This window comes from Cardiocondyla obscurior, linkage group LG28, assembly GCF_019399895.1.
Source record: "Cardiocondyla obscurior isolate alpha-2009 linkage group LG28, Cobs3.1, whole genome shotgun sequence".
NCBI lineage: Eukaryota > Metazoa > Arthropoda > Insecta > Hymenoptera > Formicidae > Cardiocondyla > Cardiocondyla obscurior.
Window position 1 is genome coordinate 1,434,080 of NC_091891.1, and position 26,867 is coordinate 1,460,946.

General features: G+C 39.2%; 1 protein-coding gene across 1 annotated transcript in view; it reads right to left on the bottom strand.

The window, feature by feature from the left end:
• The window catches only part of LOC139112368 (uncharacterized), a 41,402-nt gene that overhangs the window by 7,671 nt on the left and 6,864 nt on the right, over positions 1–26,867 (bottom strand). The window contains exon 3 of the mRNA XM_070673349.1: positions 186–848. Within this exon, the coding sequence (XP_070529450.1) occupies positions 186–472 (287 nt within the window). The 5' untranslated portion in view covers positions 473–848. The remainder of the gene's footprint in view (positions 1–185; positions 849–26,867) is intronic.

A 26,867-nucleotide genomic window follows, 5' to 3' on the forward strand; every position in this document is an offset into this window, starting at 1 on the left:
TGCAATTTTGTAGACTCAAATTGTTTTTTAAATATCGAGGTAAAACATTTTAGAATCAATAATTGATTTTTGACGTTCTAATTTATAAAGTTAATCAAACTTTTCCTCCCCCTTTTTTTTTGGGAGGAACCAAAAAAAATATTACAAATTTTACAAACCGATCAATTTCGTGAATAACTATATACCTATGAGAAAAGTTCCTCTCTCTCCAGAGGTCGTCGGGATTCGCGGGAGACGTGTGGCTCGTAGAAGAGGACGCGGCGAGAGTAGTATGCTGATTCGCGTAAGAGCATCTCTGCGGAAATCCCATCCCCTCGTCCAGGCCGGCTGCCCAGAGCGACTCAAGGGGTAGATCCTGGGTGCCCACGGGGGTGTCGCCGGCGCCCTTACCGTTTCCCGCTCCCGTTCCGTGTTTCCCCCCGTTCCCGACGGAGGGGAACACTCTCTCGGCACCCTGAAGGACGCAGCACATACTCGTGCCGCCTCCCTCGCTGCCCCCGACACCACCCTCCTCCTCCGCCTCCGACCCCCTGGAACCGACGCTTTGCAGGCAACCTATTGTGACCGAGCTTTTGACCTGGTGCCAGGCCTCGACCCCTTTTTTTAGGAGGGGGTGACGACGCTCCCGGCGGTCGGTTCCTCTCCGGTTCGTTCTTCTCCGCTTAGGCCCTTCAGGCCGGTTGCCTCTTCAAGGCCGGCCCTTCATCCCTCTCGCCTTTTTGCGCGTTTGCGAGCGCTTCTTCGGCTGCTAATCGCCGGGTATAATAATTAGCGAACGGTGACAGTCGACGTAATGCTCCACTATGTGTCTTCCTTACGTAGAAATATGTTGAGGAAACTTGAGTACACTGAAAGTTGGTTTCGCTGTTATAATTCTCAAACAGAGTAATTTAATACGAACATTGCGGACTTTTCGCTGGGTTTGTGAAAGAAGCGGTTGGGTTATTATTAAATTAATTACTTCGCCAGTAAACAAAAGTTTAATAAAATATATGTATAATGAGAGTATATATTATTTAAACGAATGCACCGAGACGGCACAATGCTTCTATTATTTCTTTTTTGTGTAACAATTTATCACAGCTCTATACATTGCTATAGCGACGAACTTTTTACAGCTGAGCGTGGCAGATTATCGAGAACGCGAAGTCAAAATACAGTGCTACGTCTCGTTCGTCTGTCGCAGCTTCCGCGCTTTTTTTTTTTTTTTTTTATTTTATTTATCGCACGCGTCGGAACGTTAATTAGCTAATGAAGACTAACGAGAACGAGAAAGCCGGAATGTGAAGTCTAGTCGATCCGCGTGCGAACACATACACGAATCGACCCCGAGGGCGCCCATAAAGCTTTCGATGCCGACAAAATTCGATGGAATGGCCATTATACTGCACGGGCAAATTGAAAGCCGCGTAATTCGTTATTTACCGACGCAGCTTTGTAATTGACTGGGGCACAGCGTACCCGATGATTTATCACGATCGTCTGGACCCTTTTCGCCGGGACCGATCTGTCCCGCTCGTGTCGACTGTCCCCGACAGAGATTTACGAGCGATACGACCGTCGAAACGTCGGGAGAAACATATGGCGGTGACGATTTCGCATGATATAGCCTTGCATAAGAAAAATCTCATTTCAAAGGTACATATCGTCAAAATAATTCAATAATATTTCGATAATACGCAACCTAATTAAAGAACACGCCCCAATCTAATTTTAAATCTCACAAATAATTATTTGAATTAATATTTTATACAAATTATAATCGAAACGTTTCTCGACAGCATGATAAATTTGTGCGTCAAATTGTTAGCCCACTTATCTTTAATGTGATATTGCTAGCTGATAATAAATGAACCAATCACATTCTGATTCTACTTCAGGAATATTGCAACGACAGTGTAATGTTTGCGCAATCAAATTAGTATCTTGTTTACCCTTTAAACGTGCTAGTCTAACTCGCCAAATTAAACTCGACACGTTTTCCCAAAATTCCCGGTACACCAGACGGAAATACATCGGTGAATTACGAAATTGCATATCATGCACATTGGTCGTATAAAGTTTGTATTAATTTATAGTCGAATGCATAAACACAACAGAAAGATATTAAATGACAAAATGTGGTTTTTTTTTCTTCTTTTTTTGCCATTTAAAAACTTTCCATCGAAAGATCGTAATTTCAGGTCAGCGTCACGGTAATGCGATTTGTTATAAAAATGTAATAAAATGCGCAACAAAATTTGTGATATATGATGAAATATCCGATGTAAATCAACGATAAAATTTTTCGCAGCTCCGATACGACGCGGCGACGCGACCTACTTTATTTAATCCTTCCATTCACGTACATGTCGAATATGCGCAAGAGTCGTCCGCGATATAACTCTTTGCGAAAGAAGAGCTCTTCTTTAACGGATTTACTGACGGAAACCCCGCGATAGATGCGAAACTTCGTCTGGACGGAAACGTGGCTGCTGCAGCAGCTTCAATGGAAATCTCAACAAATTTTCTTTCACGTCTCTCTCTCCCTCTCCGGACTATATTCCTCGATTCGCAATTTTTATATTCGAAATAGAACAAAGATGAAAATTTCCACTCCCCTTCTTTCTTTCTTAGAAGAAATGGCAGCATATACTTCTTAATATAGCGAGATATCATTATTATTTCGTAATTTATCTAATTTAAAAGCCAATAATTAAATAAGTAAAATTTATGTATACCCGAGTGGAAATTGATTCCCACCGTTATCTAATAATAATTAGCTAGCCAATTCGTGCTTTATCTCGTGGCTGTCTAGCAAAACTGTCCAGCTCTGAATCAGAAACATATAACACTCAAAACGTACTTTTTTTTTTTTAATGAGAACTTTATTTTTTAAAGATAGTCACCAAATAATAAATGCTTTCTTATAATTTATGGCTAGTACCAAACTAGTTACCAGTTAAGAAAAATATTTAATCTGCGCGATCTAATCACTAGCTACAAATCAGATTAACTAGATAAATTTCCACTCGGGTAATGTTACATTATTAAAAAAAAAAAAAAAATTGGAAACGTCTGTAGAAGTAAATAAAACCTGAGACAGATCAAGAGAAAGGTATCTCTCAATTTTTATAGAAATACTTTTAAATTCCGTTTGCGCGTGAACAGCCGCTGGCTTTCAGAATTAATAAGAGAAGAAATAATGAAAAAGATTCAAGCACCGCACCATCGAGAGGAACAAAAAAAAAAAAAAAAATAAAGAGCCACTAAATATTTATAGAATACTTTACCAGCGCAAGACGATTCAACGTGATACGCGATGTGCTTGCAAAAAGGTGGATGCATAAATAAGCGAGCGTTGGGGAAGTCGATGTAACGCTTGGCAGGGTGCGAACGGATACGTGGATGGGTTGAGAGGACAAGAAAGAACAACTTTCGTCTCTTCGAGTGGCCGCGAAATGAGCATGATCTATCGTTACGATGCATAATAACGCGAGCAGCGCGCTCGCCAGTAGAATAAACATGGAATTTAATATTGCCATGCTTCTGCATGCCCGCAATGCAACATTACCGATATGAAATTTCTGCGCGGCGCTGCGGAATTTCCGCGCACACGTAACCGTATGCAAATTAGCACGTATGTACGTGGGAATTCTGTTACGTCCGCGATCGGCGTATCTCGATCTCGTTCGATTGAGTTTAAAAAAAAAAAAAAAAAATTACAAACGCGTACCAAAAGACATCAAAGCGCCGAACGGTACCGTCGTTAACCCGCACGAACTGAATTACAACGTTAACGGTGTCGCGAGGAAAACGTTATCGCGTCGTTAACGTCGATCGATATTTAAATAGTCACTTTTGCCGTAATAAAAATGATATACAAGCCGTAAGTACATAGAGATATTATCGAATGAAACGTGGATTGCGTCGCTTATATTAAAACCCTTTTCTTTTTTTTACCCGAATGGAAAAAGAAGTAACGCTATGATCTTCTTTCTTTATATGCTAAACAGCTAAACGGTTAAAATCGTTCTCTACGTGTCACATTATCGTGCGGAACATAAATAATTTATAGCGGAACATATATTGTGCTTTAAAGGCAGTTCTCCAATACAGAAGATCCGGGACTGGTATCCACAAAATATATTATGATTAAGTATGACAGTGCCAGTAAAGGGGAAAAATTATCTCCGACCAATGCAGTATGTAAAAGAAAGAAAGAAAGAGCGAGCGAGATAGAAAACGAGGAAGAAAGTTCGAATTTATAAAGATGGCTGAAAAAAAAATAAAAATAAAAAAGACAAAGTACACGCCGGGGCGAGGAATACGTTGAAGTATGATCGCCATTAAATATTTATAAAATAGGTTGCGGGTTATGTAAGAGCAAAATGGCGTATCGGATGAGTCGCCTGCCTGTTTCTCATAGCTGGTTTACGCGTAAAACTATGATTTCCGTTTAATGTCTTCATGAATACACACTGCATCTTGCGCGCGTCGTTGAAAAACGAGCACGGAGAAAGACGGACGCGTGTACTCCCGCGAATCTACCGACTTTTATATGCATCCGCAGGCGATGTATTCACGGATGCACGCGTACGTAGCGCACGCAACACGCTGTGTTACATTATTTCGGCATCATAAAGCTGATATCTAAATTCGCGAAGCCGCGGACACTCGTAAAAGCAGGAAGATCCGTAGAAAAAATAATACTTAACGGTGAAAGCGCGTTCTAAAAAACTATAATTTCCCTTTTGCAAAGTAAATAAAATTCATATAAATTCTGAAAAAAAAACTACGTTAAAAAATCATGATATGCAAAATCATGATATGCAAATGTAAATGCAAGAGCAACAAACATTGATGACGGATCAACTCATCGTTATTGCTGTACGCAATTTAAAGCGTAAATCGTATGATTAAAAGAGATTTTTGGAAACCTTCAATTTATATTTTATATTATATTAAAACTAAAAAAAAAAATTTTGTGTTATATTATTTCTAATTATAATAATAAAGAAAGCCTTCAAGAAAAGCTCTTCAAAGTCATGAGATAAAAAAAGCAATGTAAACTAGATAAATAATCTGTAAACAAGGGTGGCGGATCTAAAATAGTGATAGGTGATTTAAAAAATAAAATATAACCGAAGATCGCAAACATGGAACACAAAGTACGATAGTCAGTCTAGCATAAATATTGTCAATGAAATTACGAGACGTGGAGCCTGTGATCGGCAGTACGTTTTATCCTCGCAGTCGATATCAACAGCGCTTTGCGTTTTCAATTTTGGCGGATTTGTTCGGCCCATTCTTTTATATATATACATATATTTTTTTTTTTCCAATGCCAGTCATTAATTGTCTGCAAAATATGATCGGTCTACTTGTGCCAGGGACAGACGGCTTACCATATAAAAAAAAAAGAGAAAAAAAAAACCGTCACTCACGATCGGTTTATGATCGACGCGAGAGAGCTCCCAATGAATATCGAGGATTTTTATTTATCGTTTATCTTGACAGCTTAATAATACGCATTTCATTCACGTGACACCGATGAGTATTATACAAAACGGCTTTCGACATAAAATAATTATATCCCGTCGTTCGCGATTCCAGGTTCATAATTAGTTAATTGAATTATGCAGCGTGCCCTGTGGTACATTAAAATTATTACAAACATAAAGTTGTTAATTAAATCTTATTATCTGCCGAACAATACAGCAGATATGAGCGTGCGCTCGTTCGTTAATGTATAAAACTATGTAACATATGTATACGAAAGTTGAAGTCTGCGTAATTTCTTCAGCTGTAACATAATCTTTTTCTATTCTCTTTGAGAGCAGGATCTTTCAGGTTCATTAACTCGAATTACTCTCATTCGGACAAAATATCTATCGCGAAACAATTGGTAACAGAATCACGGTGTAACATCGATTGAAACGAGAAGGAAAGACGCGGCACTGCAGCCTGTAATAAAAGTAATTTCCATGGAATTTCGTAGAATGGGCCGCATGGAGGAGAATTGCGTAATTTAAGTCCCGCTCCGCTCTATACCCTTCTGTGCATAATATTCCAAGAGAAGGAAAAATGCCGCGTCCAGGGAAATCCTGCATCTCGCGGAGACGAGCGAGCTCTCAACTACGGTTATTTTATTTCTTTTTCCCACTCCGTCGGCATTTCTATTGCATTAGGCAGTTTTAATATGTAAAAAGATAATACGTCGTACCGAAATGACCTCGACTGCAATAACAACAAAAGTAGTTTTTAATCTTCTATTCTCCGCCAAGAACGGGCAGATTCTACATTCACTTATAAAAATTGCATTAAACTATTTTAATAACCTATTAATTTTTTTTTTTTGCAATTTTTAACTCGAATATTTTTCTTGTAAAATTCATATTAATCCTTCGGGTTTTCTATCTGTCGTTCACGTGGGTATCGTAAAAAAACGCACAAGTTTTTAAATAAAATCCGAAAATACTAACAGAAATTCAAAGGGATTTTCGCGTAGTTTTTTAAAGGGATCCACCCTTAAGCGAGGGCGACGTTGCGGCGTTGAATTTCTTTTTGATGGCGACGAGGCGGACGAGGAGGGACATTTGTTTTCGAGTTAGAGCCGATGGAAAATTGTCGTGGTCACAGCGCCGTGAAAAATACGGCTGAATATCCCGCTCACGTCTCCCACGAGCTGCCCGTCGTCACCTTTTTATGGCTTGTCAAGTGTAAATCCCCGATGCCTCCTCACGACGGCGCGATGAATGGAAATAGTGTTTAACGCCAAGACGGGAAAACTCTGTTCCGAGAAACATGCGACACACTCGTGTCATTCCCGTACTTATTTTCTTAACATCGCAGAACGAGATGAATGTCTGACGCAACGGCGTTTTTGCTACTGCGTGGGTACGATCGGTCTTGTCTATTCACGAGCCCGTTTTTATCTAGATTCTTGAAAACGAAATCGCGATACTAATTTGTTGCCAATGACATGATACGCTGCCGAGATAAGCCTAACGCAGCCTAATAAAATGTTAACTTGTACACTGAAAAGTAGATATGACGTTTGCTGCGGCGACGGCAGATAACGAACGCGATTTTAGCGTCGCGTGCGTCGAGTTTCACATGTGCCGCATGTATATACCGCGCCGGCCGGATTGCCGATGACTGATTTTCTCCCCGTTCTCTCATCCCTTATCTCTGCCACCTAGAATTACGTACGCTAGCCGCTGTCGCCGCAGAAAATGCCATAAACCTGAGTATTCATGAATCGAACAACGTTTCATACAAGAAAATATTAGTTTCTCGCGGAAGAAAAAATTTAACCGCTAATATGTCCGCTTTCGTTTTACGTTCGCGTTAAATAAATTGTCGTATCTCTCGCTGATATTCTTTTAATTCAATAAACCGCGCTTTACCTTGACACCGTATTCGATATTGGTGACCGGGGTCATTTGCTAAATTTCGCGGATATCCGCGGGTCGACATCGATCAAATGGCCGTCGCGCCGACAGTGAATAATGAAAACGCTCTTGGAAAAAAAATGCGGCGATAAAATCGTGTAAACCCGCGGCTGTTGTTTTCCAACCGGACCGACCGACGTGCTCTCCTCCGCGCGCACGCGTTTGCTTTAACACGCTCTTTAATTTGCCCGGCGTTTAGCTCGCCGTTGGGAAAACAGTTGTTTCAATTTATTCGGTCGGCGCGGCGCGGCGATACGGTGCCCCTACGACGTTCGTCCGCATTGCGGCACGCGCGCCCTGTGCAAAATGGAAGTAATTGAATCCCTTTAAATCGCTTTAATTGCACATATCCGTCGTTACAGCGGCGAACAGAAATAACAACGCCGCGCGGTACTTGGGAAATGTACAACGCGTCAAAATTGCGGGAACGCGCCGTACGACAATTAAACATTTCTATCCGGATGAAAAGCGCGAAGATAATACCGAATTACATAAATTAACATAAATCGAATCGAGCTAATACACCCTGGTGGTTATTAACTAAATTCTGCAGTACCAAAAGATTTAAAGCCCGCTTTTAGTAGCGCGTGCCTATGTAAAACCTAGCACAGAGCTGTTAACTTCATTTAACGCAAACGTTACGCGAGCTCCCGACTGTATCGTTTGACTTGCAGAAAATATGAATAAACCACAATTTGGACCAGTCAGAATCGTTACGCAATATTTTATCGTTTAAAAGCGAAATCAAAGTCAAATCGGTTGATAATCCGCGTCATGTATCTTTAAAATTATGATTACGTTTTCACATAAAAAATGAGTTTCGCGTAGAGAAGAGGCGGTCGGCGTTGGGTTATCTGGACGGCGATAAATGGTACAGGAGGCGATCTCGTTACCAGTTTTCCGGTTATCCCTGGTACATTCGGAGTAGAGTGGTCTGTGCTTTACGAGTCACTTCAGGAGTCCCGATAGCGCGGCCCGCCGTGGCACGGTACTTCGTCGCAAGGCAAGGCGAAAACCATAACTTTCGGTCCGCTGCTCGCGCCTGCCCGCTACCATGGTATACGACCGTAAAATCCCCGCCCGATCTTCTCCCCAGATCGCTTTTGTCCTTCGTTTTTCATCTCCCTTACGCACCTGCACACATAATTGAAAACGAATTGCCCGCGGCCGGTTAATTTAGCCGTTTTTCCGCACGCGAGTTTCCTTCCCTTCCGCCTCGCTGTGCCATGCTGTACCGCGTTTTATTGTTCTCTCGTGATTCCTCGTTATCCGGCATAGTGCTACCGGTTACAGCCGTCGCGCGTAATTCGCGACCAACTGCGACTTGTTCAAAGTTGAGCGAGTTTCTGTTTCCGCAACACGCCGTTCCGCCAATATCGGCGATGACGTATTTTCGTTTTGCGAGCGTCATATATTTCGCGCGCAACATACCCTATATCTATGCGGTATTTATTATTTATGAAAATTGAAGATTTAATCACTATCGAACCATATAGAATGTCAAATGTACACTTTGTTAAAATGTCACTATTAATATTTCAAAATCATATTTGACTTTATGATAATATAATGTCCCGATTGTTCGTCACATATATTTTGTTCGAAATTATTTAAATATAAATTTACACGCGAAAATTGTTCGCAATCGAAGACAGTCAAATTTTGAGCGAGATCAAATCAATAGAGCGCGTAGACCTTTTCTTGTTTCACGGAAAAGATAACACCTACGCGATTTCGGTTCAAAAGAGACAAGTTACGTCCCATTGCACACAATTGCTATCGCTGCTATACTCAAGCTGCAGTTACCGTCAACTGCAATAGTCAGCACTCTCGATACTGGCGGAAGCACGAGATGCACCAAAAGCATCTTCGCGAAGAAACTCTCGCGATCGTAGAATTTTAGTCATTAATGCATACCGCTTTGAATCCATAATAATAAACGATTTAATAATCGTTGAAATTCTTAAAAATTATTAATAATGAAAAATATTATTTATGAAATATTATTCGGCTGGTCCGAATAAACGAGCTGACAAAAAAAAAATTGAACTTATCACTTGAATTGGGATCGAAGCTAAAAATATTCTGCTATGAAATTGAATAAAAGTCACGTATAAAGCGAGTTTACAGGTCTTACGTAAATTACATAAATAATTCCATTGTATATTTTCTCTTATGTCTTTACAAACGAATACAAAATTAAGGCAATTAGCATAGCTGTGTACCAGGTCACCGCCGATTGTAATTGCTAATTAGAATTATAATTTACATTTGCAGCTCTGCAAATGTAAATTCGACTTGAAAAAAAAAAAAGAAAGAAAAGGGACGCGGAGATTACGCGATAGAATGCGAATGGAGTAACAAGACAAACGCGCGAGGTATCATTCTTCGCACACACGGAAATGTTATTCTGCCAAATGCGCGTGTTTTTGAATGCAATCAAGTCGTTCGCACACGGTTCACGTTGAGTAAATATGATCCAAAGCTCGTTTGCACGGCGGCGTAGTTGCAGTTTGCACAACGTCGAGAGGAAATTTTTTTTCCAATAATATCGATGCTCACCGACGGTGGGGCATTATCACGCTTAACTGAAATTTTTTTTTATTTAATCTGCTCCCCCGCCCGCGATACGATTAACCGTAAAGTCTGCGATACTTTATCTTAATAACGTTACTCTCTCATAAACACTCTGTAAAAAACACAGAACGGAAATGAAGATGTTCGATCGCTTTAATAATTCCGTTGATAATTAAATTTTATAATTTGGTTTTTTTTTTATTTCATATTCGGTCAGTCCAATACTGTCTGTCGTAAAGATTTTTTTAATTAAATATAATTAAATCTAATATGGCAGTAATTTTTTTAAATTATATTTTCGTTACTGCTGCTATTATGGCCGTTGGTTTTGGTTGTAATAACACGAGGATGAAACGGGAGGGAAGCGAGGGAAAGAGAGTTGGACGAGAGCAACATACGTAGACGTGCAATCGCGAAGTGGGCCTGGAAAATTTATAAACCTTCCCGGTTCTAGAAGAGGATCCGGCGAACGTGACCACGTTGAGCAAGCTGCTGCTCCATTAGGATTAGACCAGCTATACCGGAAAAAGAAAGACGACGGAAGACACTAATGCTAGCGAGGATTTAGACACATGCCGCGAGAAACTCCTCTCTCGCATTCCTTTCGTTCTACGGCAAGTGCAGAATTTTCTACGATAAGAACGATAAATTGATAAGGAATGCTTTAATACGACAGATTGCTCCTGCAATCCTCTTTAAATTACCGACAAGCATTTTATCTTGATCTGTCCCCTCGTAATGTACGAACGCATTAAAGCTTAATGACGTCCGATAAAAAACATTGCAACTAAAAAATTTATTAAAAAAATTTTTGCTGTCGTGTGCAATTGAAAAAAACTGTATTTAAAGAAAGTTTTTAGAAAACATCTCTTTGATACGCTTTTTGGGATACTATATTCCAATTCGCGTTGCGTTTGTGTGTGTCTAATGGAAGCAAGAAAATTGCACGGGATTAAATTTTTATCACGACTAATGTGTAGACTCGAAAACACTAAAGAAGACATACAACAAACATTACAATGAATATTACGCCGATGGGCGGAAAAACGGCGAGAGCGGAAGAAAAATAAACCGTCGAGGTCCACCTCATTTAAAACCCTAATTAGCTTGGCCATGGAATTAGTAATCGTTAGCAGTTAATGCGGAAGAGGATTACAAATTACCGAGTTCTAGCTCACAAATTATCACTGGCACGCAAATGTTTCTGCGATTTTTCGTCTGTCAGAATAATCACGAATTGCATATTCATCCCGCATTATCGTACAGTTATCATTTACTAAATTAAATCTCTTATCATTTTACTGAATTTTTATTAAGCTAATCAGCCTTTTATAATATTTAAAGGATTATATAAGTACGTTCATTACGTTATTTTTGTTAATAAAATATTACTTTTTTGTTTCAGATAAAAATCCAGAGGAAGACTTTCATGGAAAGCACCACTCTGACATCTCCGTTGGAAAAAAGTGGAAGGAGAAAAGTGTCGCACGCCGAAACATTACGAATACGAACCGCAGCCGGTTCGTCGGTCGCTTCGGGAGTTCCGCAAAGTATTCGGACGTCTTTCTTTTATATAAAAATTTTTTTTGACGGGAGTGTCGTGGACTATCGTGCGAAAGTGTTTAATAAAAAATTAATTTTTGTGATAGTAATTAATCGGGCGCGTTCGCGAGTGTCCAGTGCGCGGAAGGATGACTCGACACGTCCCATCTGAGAGGAGGAGCAGGCCCGGAACGGGCATCCTGCATCGGCGGAGCAACTTTTAGGTAAGCATGAATTTTTTTAAATAAAATCTTTATAAAAATAAAACTTTACTTTTACATTTATTTAAATACTAACATGTCTACATTAATATTTTCCATTTTATGTTACAGTCACCGGCAGAACTCTACAACTCCGCTGAAGTTCATGCAGATTGGTAAGTCGCATGATTTATTTTTTCGTAGTAATTGGGCTCTCTTAAAAAACAGCAAGGAATCTTCTAATTAATAGTAAAAAATTGTGATTAATTTTATTAATATTTTTTACTTTACCCGTGTTTAGTAATAATAATTAATCGTTATTTCGTGTAATTCCCTATAATTATTAATTATTAGCTATTATAAAAAAAAAATAAAAAAAAAATAAAAATGACAATTAAGAAACAATACAGTCGAGATCACCGATTATCGTTTCTTGTTAGTAACAATCAAGTGCTTTCACGGTCGTTCCCCCGGGATATTAATCGCTGACGGTAAATGCGTAATATTATTGCCCCACGGAGATTCGAAGCGGTGTTAAGCGAACTCGTGTCACCGTCGCCCAATGCAAACGTCGTAACGCGCTCCCGTTGTTAATGTCGATAACCGATACTAACGAGTTGTCCGTAGCGGTCCCCTGGCTCGCGTGGCGCATTATAAACGGTTTCTCGTGACAGTCGACATTGAATAATGACAGTTGTTGTTCGGACGCAGGAAATCGAGCGGTGCTGTAGCGGCTGCTGCATCCACGCTGCAGTAGCGCAACGCCATACAATGTTACTTTAATTTGACAGAGAAACGCAAGCACGTAGCGCGACATTGCATCTTCGTGGTACTCACTTTCGGCGGGAAGGGTGTCGTAAATATCGCCGGGACGCGAGTTTCGAGCGCTAAACTGAAAAGTAATAACTCGACCGAGACATGCAAATTTCGAGCAATTTCCGCCGTATTTTGCTGTCTTCATACACGAAGAGAAAGAAAAAAAAAAATTAATTCCCACATAAAGATGTCACTTTTGACCTGGCAATAAAATTAAAAAAAATAATTTAAAAAAATTTCTTTGCAGTCAAAGCTATATTGCTTGAATTTAACTATCTTTGTAAAAAAAATTATCAGAATTATCAACCAAAGAATAACATGTAACATGTCGAAATTATGTTTAAAAAGACACGACTTCACTGAAAGATTATTGTACGGTAAATGGTTTTTATTGATTCGCGTTTTTCTGTCGCATTTACTTTGTCACTCGCGAATAGGTCCATTAAAGCGAAAATGGAAATCGTAACATACCGGAGCATTGTAACGCGTTGAGTGACTAGATAAAAAAAAGTGGATCAGACTATAGTAGTATCGGCGTGACAGTCACGCATCTAGGGACTTGAAAGCTTCTGCAAACTTAACGTTTATCGTGTAATATCCGTTACATTTAACATAAATGGTTCCATAAAGATTAAGTTACGGGATATCTTTGGAAAAATGTGTACATTTAAATTTAATATTTTACACCGGGGTGGAATTATATAGCTCTGGTGTTTTCATGAAATTTTGTAAGGCGTCAAATTTATCAGACGTAATGTACTAGTAAAAAAAGATACTCCGTATTAAATTGTCGTCTAATCTCTTAAATTGCAATCCCCCTTTCCCTGAATATTTTATCAGGCGGATCCGTTTTATAAACTCTCGTTTAAGGTTCGGGAAATGGCACGGAACTCGAACGTCCCGTCGGAAACTCTTTCGATTAAGGAAGTTGTAATTCTTTACGCCCTCGTGCAAAATGGCAAACGTTTCAAGTATACCGTATCGAAGCACGCATACGCACGTTTCCCCCGCTTTATGGATTTCGAATGAGGAAACGAACTGTTTTCCTATTTGAGTCAGGATGTACAAATCGTTTTCACGAGTCCCGAGGGATAGCTTTTTCCCGGGGTGAGAATTCAACCGAAAAGGGTCTTGTATCGATCGACAGAAAACTAAGTTTCGCTCGTATCCCTTTCTTTTTTTTTTTCACCTGTAAATCTCGCTGCTTTCATTGCAATTGTCTTCGTTACAAATTAATGTTTTTAATTCATTGAACTGATTGTAAAACTGAGCCGCAATTATACATATACGTAAATTTTAACCAGCTAATATATATATATTTACGTATCAATTGAACTTGTAATAATACTGTTATGTTTGGTAGTATAAATATAATCCCGCTAAATTTTCCGAACAATATAATTAATAGGGTTATACTTCCGATTCTGTTAAACAGATTATTGAGTAAGTAATTCAATATTGTACGATTTTCTAGCCAAATATTGAAGAATGCTACAGAACTTAATTCGATACCGCAGAAACCAAGCATCAACAAATAACCACTGTAATAAATAACGACTGCGTACATTTTGATCAAAGCTGATAAATTTAGTCAATTTGTATTGCCATTTCGATAGAGTGATATACAGCTCTTCGTTAACAATTACAATGTATATTAACATGCATGCATGCTCGTTAACAAATTTCATCTCTAATTGCGAACCGTTTCGTTTGACATCCGCGCGCAACATTATTCTCTAACGCTGCATTCCGCAGCTACAAATTGAAAAGCATTAATGCGGCGGCGAGCTTTTACGAGCCAAGTGTTTCACAAACGTGTGTTTAATACCAACGTTTCGCAACCGCGGAAATGGCACGCGGACTTTTTCGCGAACGAACAAATCCGAGGAACGAATAAAACAATCCCCCAATGAACAATCGAAATATGTGAAGCACTTGAAACTTTTAATTTCGCAAAATTCACAAGTGAAAATTACGTCCCAGCTGATCTGTCGTATGAATAACGCATGCAGCTTACAGATCTAGCTCTCAATGGATGCGCAAACTTGCGCATTAACTATTTGCAATTTTGTCCCCCAAGTGCTCCGACGACGGGCCATTAAATTACTCTCGCACATAGACCTGTATACGTGCACGAATATCGTGAGCGATATAATAACGCTGATACATCCGATAAATGGTTCCGTTCGCCGTCCAATCTCCAGAGAAGTGAGCGTTTACGTGGCGGACTCGTTGAGTAATGACGAGAACGTACTCGAGTTAGATTAGATGGGGTAGGCCACTCCGAAGCGCGTGCGGGAGAACCGGCGGGGTAGCTCCATCTCTTTAGTGAATCATTTGTCGCGAATAGAGGAAACTCCATCAAATGCCCGCTCGCTTCCACGCTAATTTTAATCGTCCGGTCCCCGCGGAACGTGGCCCAATACAACCGCGTTCTACGAAACAGCTAGCAACACGACGAGAATTAGATCGCGGGCGCGAAACAACGGGCGACGAAACGCTGGTGTTGCAGGGTGATACATGACTGACGGTTCCCAGAGAGATTGCTTGTCGTTTGCGTCGCGCAATGTCAGATACGGGTTGCTACGCGGACGGACTTAGACTTTTTCATGCCGCACGATCGACAGCATTTCCTCGATTCTAACGATTTTAACGTAAATACGAATTTTAAATAAAAAAAAAAATAAAAAAAGAAAGCTTTAGCAACGCGTAATAAATAAAATAACCACGTCAATTAAGACAGCTGGATGAGTAAAGCTTTTCTTTTTTTTTTTATGCGCCAAAAAATTTTAAATAAAAATATTTTATCTATAATATAACGTGTTTCTGTAAAATTAATGAATCGCGAAAAAAAACTCTCCAATTTTACTTTATTTTTAGTCCTAGTTTATCGCAAAGCTTAAAAAAAATCTTCATTTTTTATCGCATCATGTATTTATTATATAACGTAACGAAAAACGTTATCCGCAGATGTATATTTTATATCGCTTTCAACGTTCCTAAAAGTCTCCATTTGGATCATATCTACATGGAACTGTAAATATCGTTGCATCCGATACATCAAATCGTGAACGGTTCTTGATTTCGCGATGGAGAAATAAAAAAATAAAAAAAAATAAAAAAAAACCAACGTAATTGAAGAGTAGCTCGTCAGTTTTCGCAGTTTCGCGTGGTCGTTTGAAAAGTTCTGTCCATATTTTTATGGGGCCGCCGTAAGGGCAATCGCAGCTTAGTATAATCCAAATCTCCCACGCTGTTATATGTATACATTGCTCGGGTACGTACGTACATACATACATACCGACGTTGCTCGAGAGGAAACTCCTGGAGGCGGATAACTGTTGCTTTAGCATTTTCACCACCGTAGGATATCTCGTAAATTCGGTGCAGCGCGTCTTGCCACGATAACATCGAGAAACCATTCTATTATCCAACACCGGCGTGTGTGTATGTGTGTGTATGCGCGCGCGAATGTGTACATTCATGAAGCTGTAGCCACTGCACGATCCAAATATTTCTGTTAATGTCTCGCTGATCTTCCACGTTCTATTTTGCGCTGATGCGGTGCACGACAACGTGCATTCAAACGAATACAGGCATTAAGGTAAATTTGAAAATAAATTACAGCTGCACAATTTTAAATATAAAGTCCGTCCCCTGCGAGCATTCGCTTAGCGAGAATTGCTACAGCTTCTTACGTATGTATTTTAAAACCGAACGAATTTTAATATTTCAATATTTTAACTTTTCGATTTCTATACCGAACTTAAGACATGACGCCGATTCGTAGTTTTTATCGCTTTATTGGCTAGAGAATAATTTTTAAGTATCTGATACAAATCTCTGATGTCCGATTTTCTCAGTGATTTCGACGAGCGCATTCGTATATTTAAAGGTTCGACTGCTCTTTCATTGGTTTCGTCGTAATCGGATTCCTTTTGATCTGAACTCTACATATGTATATTACCGCTTACAAATTAAATGCTGTGACATAGCATAGAATTTATCACCTCCTCCTATCCCCTTGGCCTCTCGTTCTCTTTATTCGATACGTACAATCCTCTTTACCGTAAATGAACGCTTTATATTGCGAGTCTGTGTCCAATGATGGCACTAAAATCAAATTAAATCCCCGCTGATCGTCGTCCAACTTTCTCGAAAGCCGTTTTATTCGTAAATAATTTTCTGCATCTTTATCGAAAAGCTCGGCCACAAATACTTAGTATTCACACAAGGGGATTGGTCGATTGAGATTAATGGTTAATGCAAGAGAGCGTGAATAACAAAAGAAGAACCGGCGCGTGCAAAATTACGCGAATTTCACAGTTTTTAATCCCCTTTCTAACCGATACCTCAATGGTAAAATTTTCAGAGAAAAATAATAGAAGGGTAACAAAAGCGTTAAAAAAAATATATTTCAACATTTCGTTATTGCGAGATTACGTAAAACTGCGTGTTATGAAAGGAATAACTCAATTAAAGCGTTACAATGCATTTCGAAAATACAGTTTCACGCAATAATATTTTTTACAAAGAATAAAGGACAAAAAAAAAAAAAAAATTAATTTAGTTCCTATCAAAATCACTTTGTCTCGACATCCAAATATCAGCTTAATAAAATATTGTTTCGCACCATAATAATTAAGATCGTTAGGCTCCTGGTAATATCTAATAGACAATGTATCTTTCATGTCTTAATGCGCGACGTAGTGGCAACTATAAATTTGCTGCAGCAGCGATCTACGAAATCACTCCGCCGTCGCCGTGTCAACAAGGGACGGCCGGAGGGTTTCTCGGGGGAGGCAGGGCCATTAACGGAATACCGAAATTCCATCGAAAACTTCGGCGCCGCTAACTCGCTCGATTATGAATGAGTTCCTCGTTTCGTCTCCCGCTGGACAAGAAGCGATGAATTTCCCGCTTGCCCGCAGGAGCCGGTAACCATACGTAACGCCGTTCCCCACGTAGTTCCAAACTGTCGCGCGTTTCCGCGCCGCGGGACAATGATACGTTAATCCAGTTCGGTACGACTGGAGAAACCGGAGAAACCGTCTCGGATTACTCGCGCGGCTCTCGAATCATTTGCAAATGCGCTCGATGTAACGAACTGCCCGCCGCGGATTTTTGCAATGCAAATAACGCAGCGTCGAGATTTCCACGCGACGTTCCCGGCTAGCGAAATGATGCGCGAAGTCCCTGTCCCTGCCTCCCATGAATATTCTCGTTAATTTCAATTATTCAGACGTACTCATGACTTCCTTCGTGCAGCAATGCGAAACCCCGACATTTTTATAGTTTGTTAATCCGATATTTATTCGATCCGATGCACGATATCGTGAGAAACGATAATTACATAATTGCAGAGTGCGACTCGAAGGAGGAAATCATGTGATTTGCGTGATCCGAGTTGAAAGAGTAGCATTAACAAGCGTATGCGTGGGCTCGAAACGTGAATACATGCAGTTAACTTTTCCAGAAACGGTAAAAAAGAGAAAGAAATGTTAAAAAAATAAGTTAACAAAGTTCCTTTAAAAGGTAATAAATATTTAAACCAGTCATATACCGTGAAGGCAGAAAATCAACCTTTATTTTGAATTAACTCGATGACAAAATCCACAATGCATTTGCGTGCAATCATAAATTCTGCTCTCTTCGTTTTTTGTACGCTACTCGCGCCGCGCCGCGCGCCGTCAACGACGACGGAGCATTAAAAGCAAAGGCGATTTCGTCGCGAAAATTAATTTAGCATTCGTCGCGGTGTTTCTGGAAGCAGAAGTTATGTCGAGAAAATCCGCGGTACTCTCTAATTTTAATTACCGCTATAAGCTCCGGCGACAGTCGGCTCTTAAGAGAAACTTAGAGTTTTCATTTTGAAATAGAAATTATATTCACAAACGCGTCAAGTCCTTGTATTTATTATTAATTATAAAATTTATTCTTTCGCGTTATAATAAATTAATTTGCATCTCGTTTTAACTTATTCACGCGTAAAAAAAAAAAAAAAATTAATTTAAATTGCGATTTACTTTCTTGTGCGATAACATGTGATACATTTATCGGCACGACATTCCGTATAATGGTTAATTACAATTATAACTATCTAGTATCATGTTATTAAACAAGAAGTTATGATACAGATGCGCTCAACCTGCCTGTGCACCTCTGTAATAACTCGGCGAACTAACGAACCGGCACTAACGCGGATCTAAAAAGCGCACTGAACTTCGTTGCCTTCATTGCCTCCGAGGGAGTAAAAGTTCCACTCGCGGTCCGTAGAGAAAAATATAAAATGGACCGGAGGCGGAAGAAGCGAAGGGTTGAGGATAAAGAGGAAAGGGTGGCGGCGGATTCGTCTCATGGCGCACCTGAGGCGCTGCTTGAACACGTGAATTTTGGAGTGAATCGCGGAGACTTAAGGGAATCCCGTGCAATATAACGTCAAAATAGAAAAGCGAGACTGCTGTAGACATATATTTCGTTTACCCCTTGATATCTATCACGAGAAAGACGAATGGATTGCGATTAATGTAGCTGAAAAATCGTCTTATTTACTCGATGGCGTTAAAAAATGTTTGTTTTGTTGTTAGAAACATTATCCCTCCCTTTTTTAAAATATGAGGCAGCTGTAACTTGATATTTTCAAAATATTTCGCTACGTCTCTCGTTATTTTCATTGAAACGTTTCGTCAAAAATGTATAACGGTCATAAACAAAAATCAATCTCGCATCGATTAATTATGAATATATTTACTTGGTGCGAGTTGATGTACGTAGATTTTAACGCGAAAGAATTTTGCGGCAAATTATTCGAACCGTGAAGCGTGCATCCGTAAAACTTGGCCCAGGATTTGTGCCAAACGATTATGCCAACAGAGTCACATCTCCACGTCGACAGTTGAAGCTCTTTAAATTCGGTGCTCAAAGTTTCGACATGATGCGAGTTCCGTCAAGTTAAGCTAGACTTTTTATTTTTATTTAGTTACTGCATTATTGTATTATTTGTCCACGAAACTGTCCAAGAGAGAATGATATTAATGCCATATAAATTGTAGTTACATAACGACAAAAAAGAAATAATTTTTTACTGCAACGGTGTATCGTAAAAATTGACGTAGCAAAGTAAATCACGACGGATTATTTATCATATAACCTTTTAATTGTGTACTAAATAATATTAGCTGCAATCTAATTAAGACGGAAATAATTAATAGTCTCCCGCCGTTATCACGATCGCAAATTTTCGCACACGTGTCTTAAGAAATCTTGCAAAATCCTTCGAAAGCTTTAGCCGAGCCAAATTCTAGCTTGCTCATTAATTTACAATTAATTAAAATACGAAAGTGCAAAATGTGGAAAATGTTTAACAAAGTAAAGTAACTTCCTCGCAAAATATTTCTCTCAGTCAGCTGACAAATATTCAAAGTTCAAAGGTTGCCGGTAAACATAAGTAAATAAAATTAAATTGATTTGAAGAATTCAAATTTTACCGAAATTTCGAACTTATCTTATTTGACGAGGTGTTTAGCTTTCGGAAAGAAGACGTTTGCGAAGGTACTCGACTTCGAGTGGCAAACACGCATAATGTGCAACATCCGACAGCGTCTTCTATTTTTTCTTTTAACTTCCGTTCGCGTACTTTGTATGCATCGCGGTGACTTCAATGTATCGAAGAAAAGATAGACTTGTATCAACAGCGAAGCGTGACGAGAGCGTAAAACATCACGATTTCATCATATGCGCGAGTGCGTATAACGTATTTCTTTGACGGTCCCTTTTTATATTTTCTTTCGAAAATCGATACAGCAAGAGAAGAGCAGCACATAAATTTGCGTTGCCAACCTTTGCGATTCAACCCAAGCGAAATGATACGAACGTGCCGGGCTGCAAGACTAATGCGTAAATCACGAAAAACAGCGCGTATAAATATTGCAGGGAAATGTATGTTCCTTTAAAACTGGAAGATAAATTTGGTACGTAAAAATCAGGGAAGTAGAAATTATTCACTCGATTCAAATTATCAAGATAAGAAAGTTCTGTTATTCCGTACTAATTCAAATGCGGTTCTAACAACTTTAATTGAGTCTTTATTGCGTAAAATATTCTTTATTTACGCGTCACAGCTTGAGGTTAACTCATATTTATTTTACTGTATTACGCTTTTACTTGGTAAGTGCACAGCAAAGCAGGGAGGAAAATGTCAAAGTGCACTCTCTCGATGTTTCCGTTAACTATACACTTATACAGCTTCAGTTTCGACAAATTTCAAAATATCATCAAAATTTTAATTAAAGCCGATCGCATTTAAAAGCATGTTGTTTGCTGTAATACTCAGTATTTAATTAAAATCAAACTCATACGTTGTTTATACGCGAAATTCAAACAAATAATACAATTCGCCATCGTTTCTAAATAAAGCTTATTTCATAACTCCCCGGTGATCTTCCGAATATTTTCCGCGGTATAAATACTAGGCGTCACATTTACGACTGCGGCTCGTAAACCCAGTTTTTCGCCGTCGCGAACTGTTGGCACCGCGGCACCGAGTAAATAAAGGGCGCGAACTCGCGGCGAGAAAGTTTATCCCTTTGCCCGAACTTTCGTCATTCGTTAATCGCCTTCCGCGGAATTATATCAAAGCCGGACGGCGACCTGGAAAAAAGAAAAATTGCTCGCAATCGGATCCGGCGAAAACATCGAACAATCAGACGCCGCGATTAGTAGACTCGAAAATCGCGTTCTGGAAAAAATGGAAAAAATCCACGGTGAACTTTTCCGCGTAGACTAATCTCGCTCTTAATTGAATTTCTTTGGATCCCTGTCCGGGAGATACGCAGAGGAGCCTCGATAGTTATAGATTTCCGCGGCGGAAGAAAAGACGGTGTCCGCGAAAAGAAATCGATATCCGAATGGACGGAGAAAATAGGAAGATAGTTACAGAGAGAAAAAGAAGGGGAGGGAGTGAGAGGATTCCATCGCGTCCGTACGGGGTGAACTTTGGCGATTTAAATTTCACCTGGTTGGATTGCTCCGATAGTAACTTCCTCTCGGTATTAAATCCTTTCCAAATGTTCGATATCCACTTTCAGTTGAATTCTGATTTCGCAAAACAATCGATTACTTCGTACTTAATGTTATTCGATATCTTTTATTATGCTCGTTGGTGCAAAATCGATTTGAAATATCTGATGGACTTGAATATGTAAAGCGATTACGGGGACGTCATTTTCTCGTGATATACGCGTTGTTTCAGTTTCATCTGCGCGCTTACCAAATGCTGGATGCACTTATACGTATATGTACGTATGATTGGCACGTACAAGTTGTCAGTCGTAAAAATATATCGCCATTTTCGGAAGTATAGTGCTGGTACGTACAATCTACACGCGGTCGAGAATGTAGATCGAAAAACGTCGAAAAGTCGAAACGCCGAACGCTCTAACGGTAACAATTTCGGTGCCACTCGTGTCAAATGTTCTGGCAGCTGTTGGACCAAAGCGTTTCGCTATTGGCAAACGATAATCACGTTTCACGAGTAGTCAGACGCGATATATTCATTCCTGCGTTTTGAGATTACTCGATTTCACCATTGCGCGGAGGGTTCGCCCGATTCCGTAATTTTCCCGCGTTTATAACACACAAAATCCAAATCCGAAAAGCATGAGAATTGCATCAGCTTTTTTTTTTCCCCCTGAAAAAAAGGTTGCACGAGTTAAAATTGTAATTTCGTGTAATTTCGACAGTGAAACAGTAACGAGTTTTCCGAAATTATTAAAATCAGACCAGAATCACTATAGAAAGATATAATCCCAATTTTAATTTATTAAAAGGGATTGAGAGACTTGTTACGCGAATAAAAGAAAAATAGAATTGTTTAAAAAGTTCTTTATTAATGTGATTTTTAACAAAATATTGTTTCTATGTTACCCAATTCCAAAAATGGAATTTAAAATTTGCAGAAAATGTAAAGACATTTACCATGCGTTACAATTAAGTTATTATTTATTCATTCTTTTAACACAATCAGCGAATCTCGATATCTAAAGGTTAATCCTATTTTCGTTTTCACGTATGCATGGCTTTATGGTTGCCGCTAAAAGTTCGAGTGCGTTTAACGGCCAACAAACGACAATTACAGTCTGCACCCAACCGAAATGTTCGATCTCGTGTGAATTTGCACATACGCGCAGCGCGGCGGCGAAAAAAAAATCGAAATACGCAAAACCTTGCTGTTGTGGGAATGGACTCGCGATAAAAATCATTAACCCCGATAACCGAGATTCGTGTCCCGAATTCGAATTAGCGCGAAAAATTTGTAGCGTTTATCGGGAAGCAATAGGAGATAAAAACGATATTCTTGTTAAAAAAAAAAAAAGTAATTAAAAATACCTTGGTATCAAAGAAATGCGAGCAAAACAGAATTCATTGTTTTAAAACTAGTTTTTACATTTATTCTAATGTCTTATACAATCAAAATTTATAAAAAAAAAAATTTAGATTACTGTCAGAACATCAATTATTTTCGGATCGCCCAATTTAAAACTCGCTAGTTTCCGGCACTTTTCAAAGTTTTGGTTTCGAAACTCTCGAGGGCTGGAATGCAGCATATTGCGAAAGCGTTTGTCTCACGTCGCGACGGAACTCGCACCACAAACGACCACGTGCGAGATGAGCAATCTCGGAACACGAGATTGCTCGATTATTTAACTAGCGAGACAAAGGAAGGGCGCCGGCATACCGCCGGTTCGAACCCAATCGTGACGCGACCGCTGGAGATTAACCAATTTCGAGGCCGGTGCGTGAATTCGGTACAGTGCGAGGAACTGTCTGTGGCATGCGGAAAATTACAAATTATCACAGGAATTGTCATAGGAATATTAATCGACGTGTTTGCTCCAATTTGCGCTTTGCACGAAATTTCCGATGAGTAATTACATATTATATTACTATAACGATATCTTAAATAAAACAGAAAACCTAAACGTACGAGTAGAAGTTCGTACGCGCGCATACCTATTTATTACAATAAAACTCGTTCATTAATTTATTAAAGTGAAATTATTCCCGCGTTACGATATAAAAATATTTTGATAGATATTTTTGGCTGGCAGCATCGCGTTTCACGTGCGTTCTTTATAAATATAAAAATATTGCACGAATATGTATATTCAGATTAATTACTTCGCGGATATAATTCGCAAAAATAGAGAGACTCGCATATAAATATACATATATTAATGACGTTCTATTATTCATTACTTTTCAAAGAGTTTTCAACATATGTAAATTGTTTCTATATGAAATATTCCGCGTTCGAATTTTTCCACGTGTTACTATGATTACGTTTGCCCATCGAGTTAAATCAAACATACGGACAACGTACCTAAACGCAATTGCGCAAAACAAGAATAACAAATGTCCAGTGTTTCGGTATTCCAGATTGCTTGAAACACGTGTAGCGTATAGCGGCTACTGCGTCGAAAGAACGTAATTAACTCTGTCATCGTCCGAGCGCAATCTCGCGCGGCAACCCATATCGATCGGCCTGGCGTGATGAAATTATTGAAGACCGCGTGACAAATCCACGAATCCGATGGTAAATACAGACCCGCTTCGAAAACAGATCTCCGTTGAAATTCTCACCCGACTTCCGGCATATCAATTTATACATATAACCAAACACAAACGCCGTTCTCGTTTATGATGATCGTTGATTTAAAGATTGTAATCGATTTAACGATTAAAAAGAAAAAAAATAATTTAAAAATTAATAGTAATTTTAAGATTAATTTTAAAGATCAGCCAGAGTTACGAGATTAAATTTTGCACCGAAATTTCAACTTTCCTACGTGATCGGAAACGGCAGATGCTTCTACGGTATATCGCAATCACACGAGTCGTGCTTACTCAGAATGCACGAGTATCGGGGTCCAAATATGTGATACGGTAGACCAAGCAATGTCCAATCGTAAATATTAGGAATGCGTTTCATGTTAGCTTGATTCAATTACCCCGTTTAACGACTGTTTACGGTCGTGTGTCGTTAGTTAGGATATCGTGGCTAAGGTTTCTCCGAAGTACGTGGGTATATGTAATTAATTAATGAGTATCAATAGGCTATTACGAAATTACTATCGTCAATCAGAAACGTGATATGCAAGTAATATGTGCAGCAGATGTAGCTACAGCTGCACAAATGAGATACGATTACAAATACGATCCAGAAAATCAATAACGCGTAAAAATTTCTTCGTATAAAAATCGATATTTAATAAAACATAATTTGATTAAAAATGTATAAATCTCAATTTATAATATTTTTATAAGCAAATTAATACATATAAATGTTTGCGATAAGTATATTCGGTCGAGATATCCTAAAAAGTATTTTTACAATGGGGTTATCTGTTTCTATTTTAGCTAGCTTTTAAAACGCCAAGTCTTTAATTATTCAAATTCCCCCTTGACGATATTAACGAGAATATTTCTCGTTCCCTTCGGACCGTGCAATATATCGCAAATGCTTTTACCGTAAAAACCGCCAAGACGCACAAAGATATTTTTCGCAAGACCAGCCGACTTTTAACAAATTCACATCGTTATGACCATCTGCAAGACGTGCAAATATCGTTTTTTACTATTTCGTTTGCGAAGGATACATTTCTCTCTAGTTTTACAATTTATAATTTCAAAAAGAAATAGAAATAGAAAAAAAGACAGAATTTTTTCGATATAATATCAAATATTGGATAAAAATGTGTTACAGATTATGAATTTAATTATAACTGAGACTATTAGTAAGATAATAAAGTTAAATTAATAATTTTTAATTTAAGAACCCAGAGCGTAACCTAATTAAGTAACTTAAGAGATTAATAAAAAGACATTTTACGATATATGTATATTTTCGTAAGCCACGTTTAAATTTTTTTTTTCTCTATAATGAAAACACAACCGATCCAGGATAAAAGCGAAAAAGGTGTAGAGCCGGATACGCGACTCGGTGCAAAAAGTAATCTGGAATCTCCGTTCGTCGAAGATCGTCTACTGACGAGCGAAAAACCGACGATGGATATGAGGGTGCAGAAAGTGCATATAAGAATTCCGGAAGCGTTCCTTCGTCAGCCATCGCCTTCCACCAATCGCCACGCTAAGGAAACGCGCCAGAAAACATGCCGGAAACTCGGTCGATGCTTTTTACCGTCATTCCGTGAGATTTGCGCGTCGCGAGAAAAATCGCCGCGACAAATATCGGACTGGACACGATAGATTCATGATTCTAAATGATGTCACACGTGGTTCCCGTGTGATCTCATGCATATGTAATTTCGGGATTCTACGTCAGATATTTTATATCGCGTTCGCGAAGGACATGATTCACGGAGTAGTCTCGGCTATAAATTAAAATACAGCTTTATGGTCTGACTTAAAACCGCGATTAAATAATACATATAATTAATCAAAATTTCAATTAAAATGTCATTAGAATTTGGGGAAGAGAGTCTGCATATTTAGTCGCAAGCCTCAAACGTTAATAAAATGATAATCGAGTTAATGTCTGTAACTACTCATCTTACTAAACTCATAAAGATGTCACAAATCCGTGTTACATTCCAACGATAAAAGTGTAAAAATTAATCCCGTGCTATTTTCGCGTATAATTGCACTATGAATCCGGCTAAATCGCCAAGGATACTTAATAAAGTAATAATCCCCATGAGTTACGTCTGCAATTAGCTTTCTCCGATTATCTCGCTGGTAAAGCAAAATGTTACATAAAACAGATCCGGCTTTGCGTTTCGTTTTCAAATTTGCGACCGCGTGTTATTCCCGGTAACTTCCTACCCCCCTCCTCCCGAAAAGTACAATGTAATCTGCAAAATACTGTGCGGCGCAGTTTTAACGAATGTGCCACTCGCCGAAGAGTCCGTGTATAGACTAAACGACCGGCTTAACGGACCTTTGGAGAGTGTACCGGCTTATTCAAGGATTCGACGTTAAGCCGATTCGAAGATTCGGAATCCCGCTTCCGCCACCATTCCACCTCGACTCGATGATCTAATTTCAAAAGCCAGCCCTTTGTGTTCCACGCGTGCACCCTCAGACGCACGCGCTCACGTGTGCGCCCGTGTGTGCGTGCGTACGTGTCCAACGATAAATCCGCGTCTGAGTTTACCATCGATTGTAAACGTCCGGTAGAACGACGGCCGTAATCGTTACATACGGCGAGAGCGAGTTTACCGTGCCGAATACGCTCGTCGAAAGATTACGAGGCTACCCGGTTAAGTCGTTATTATTA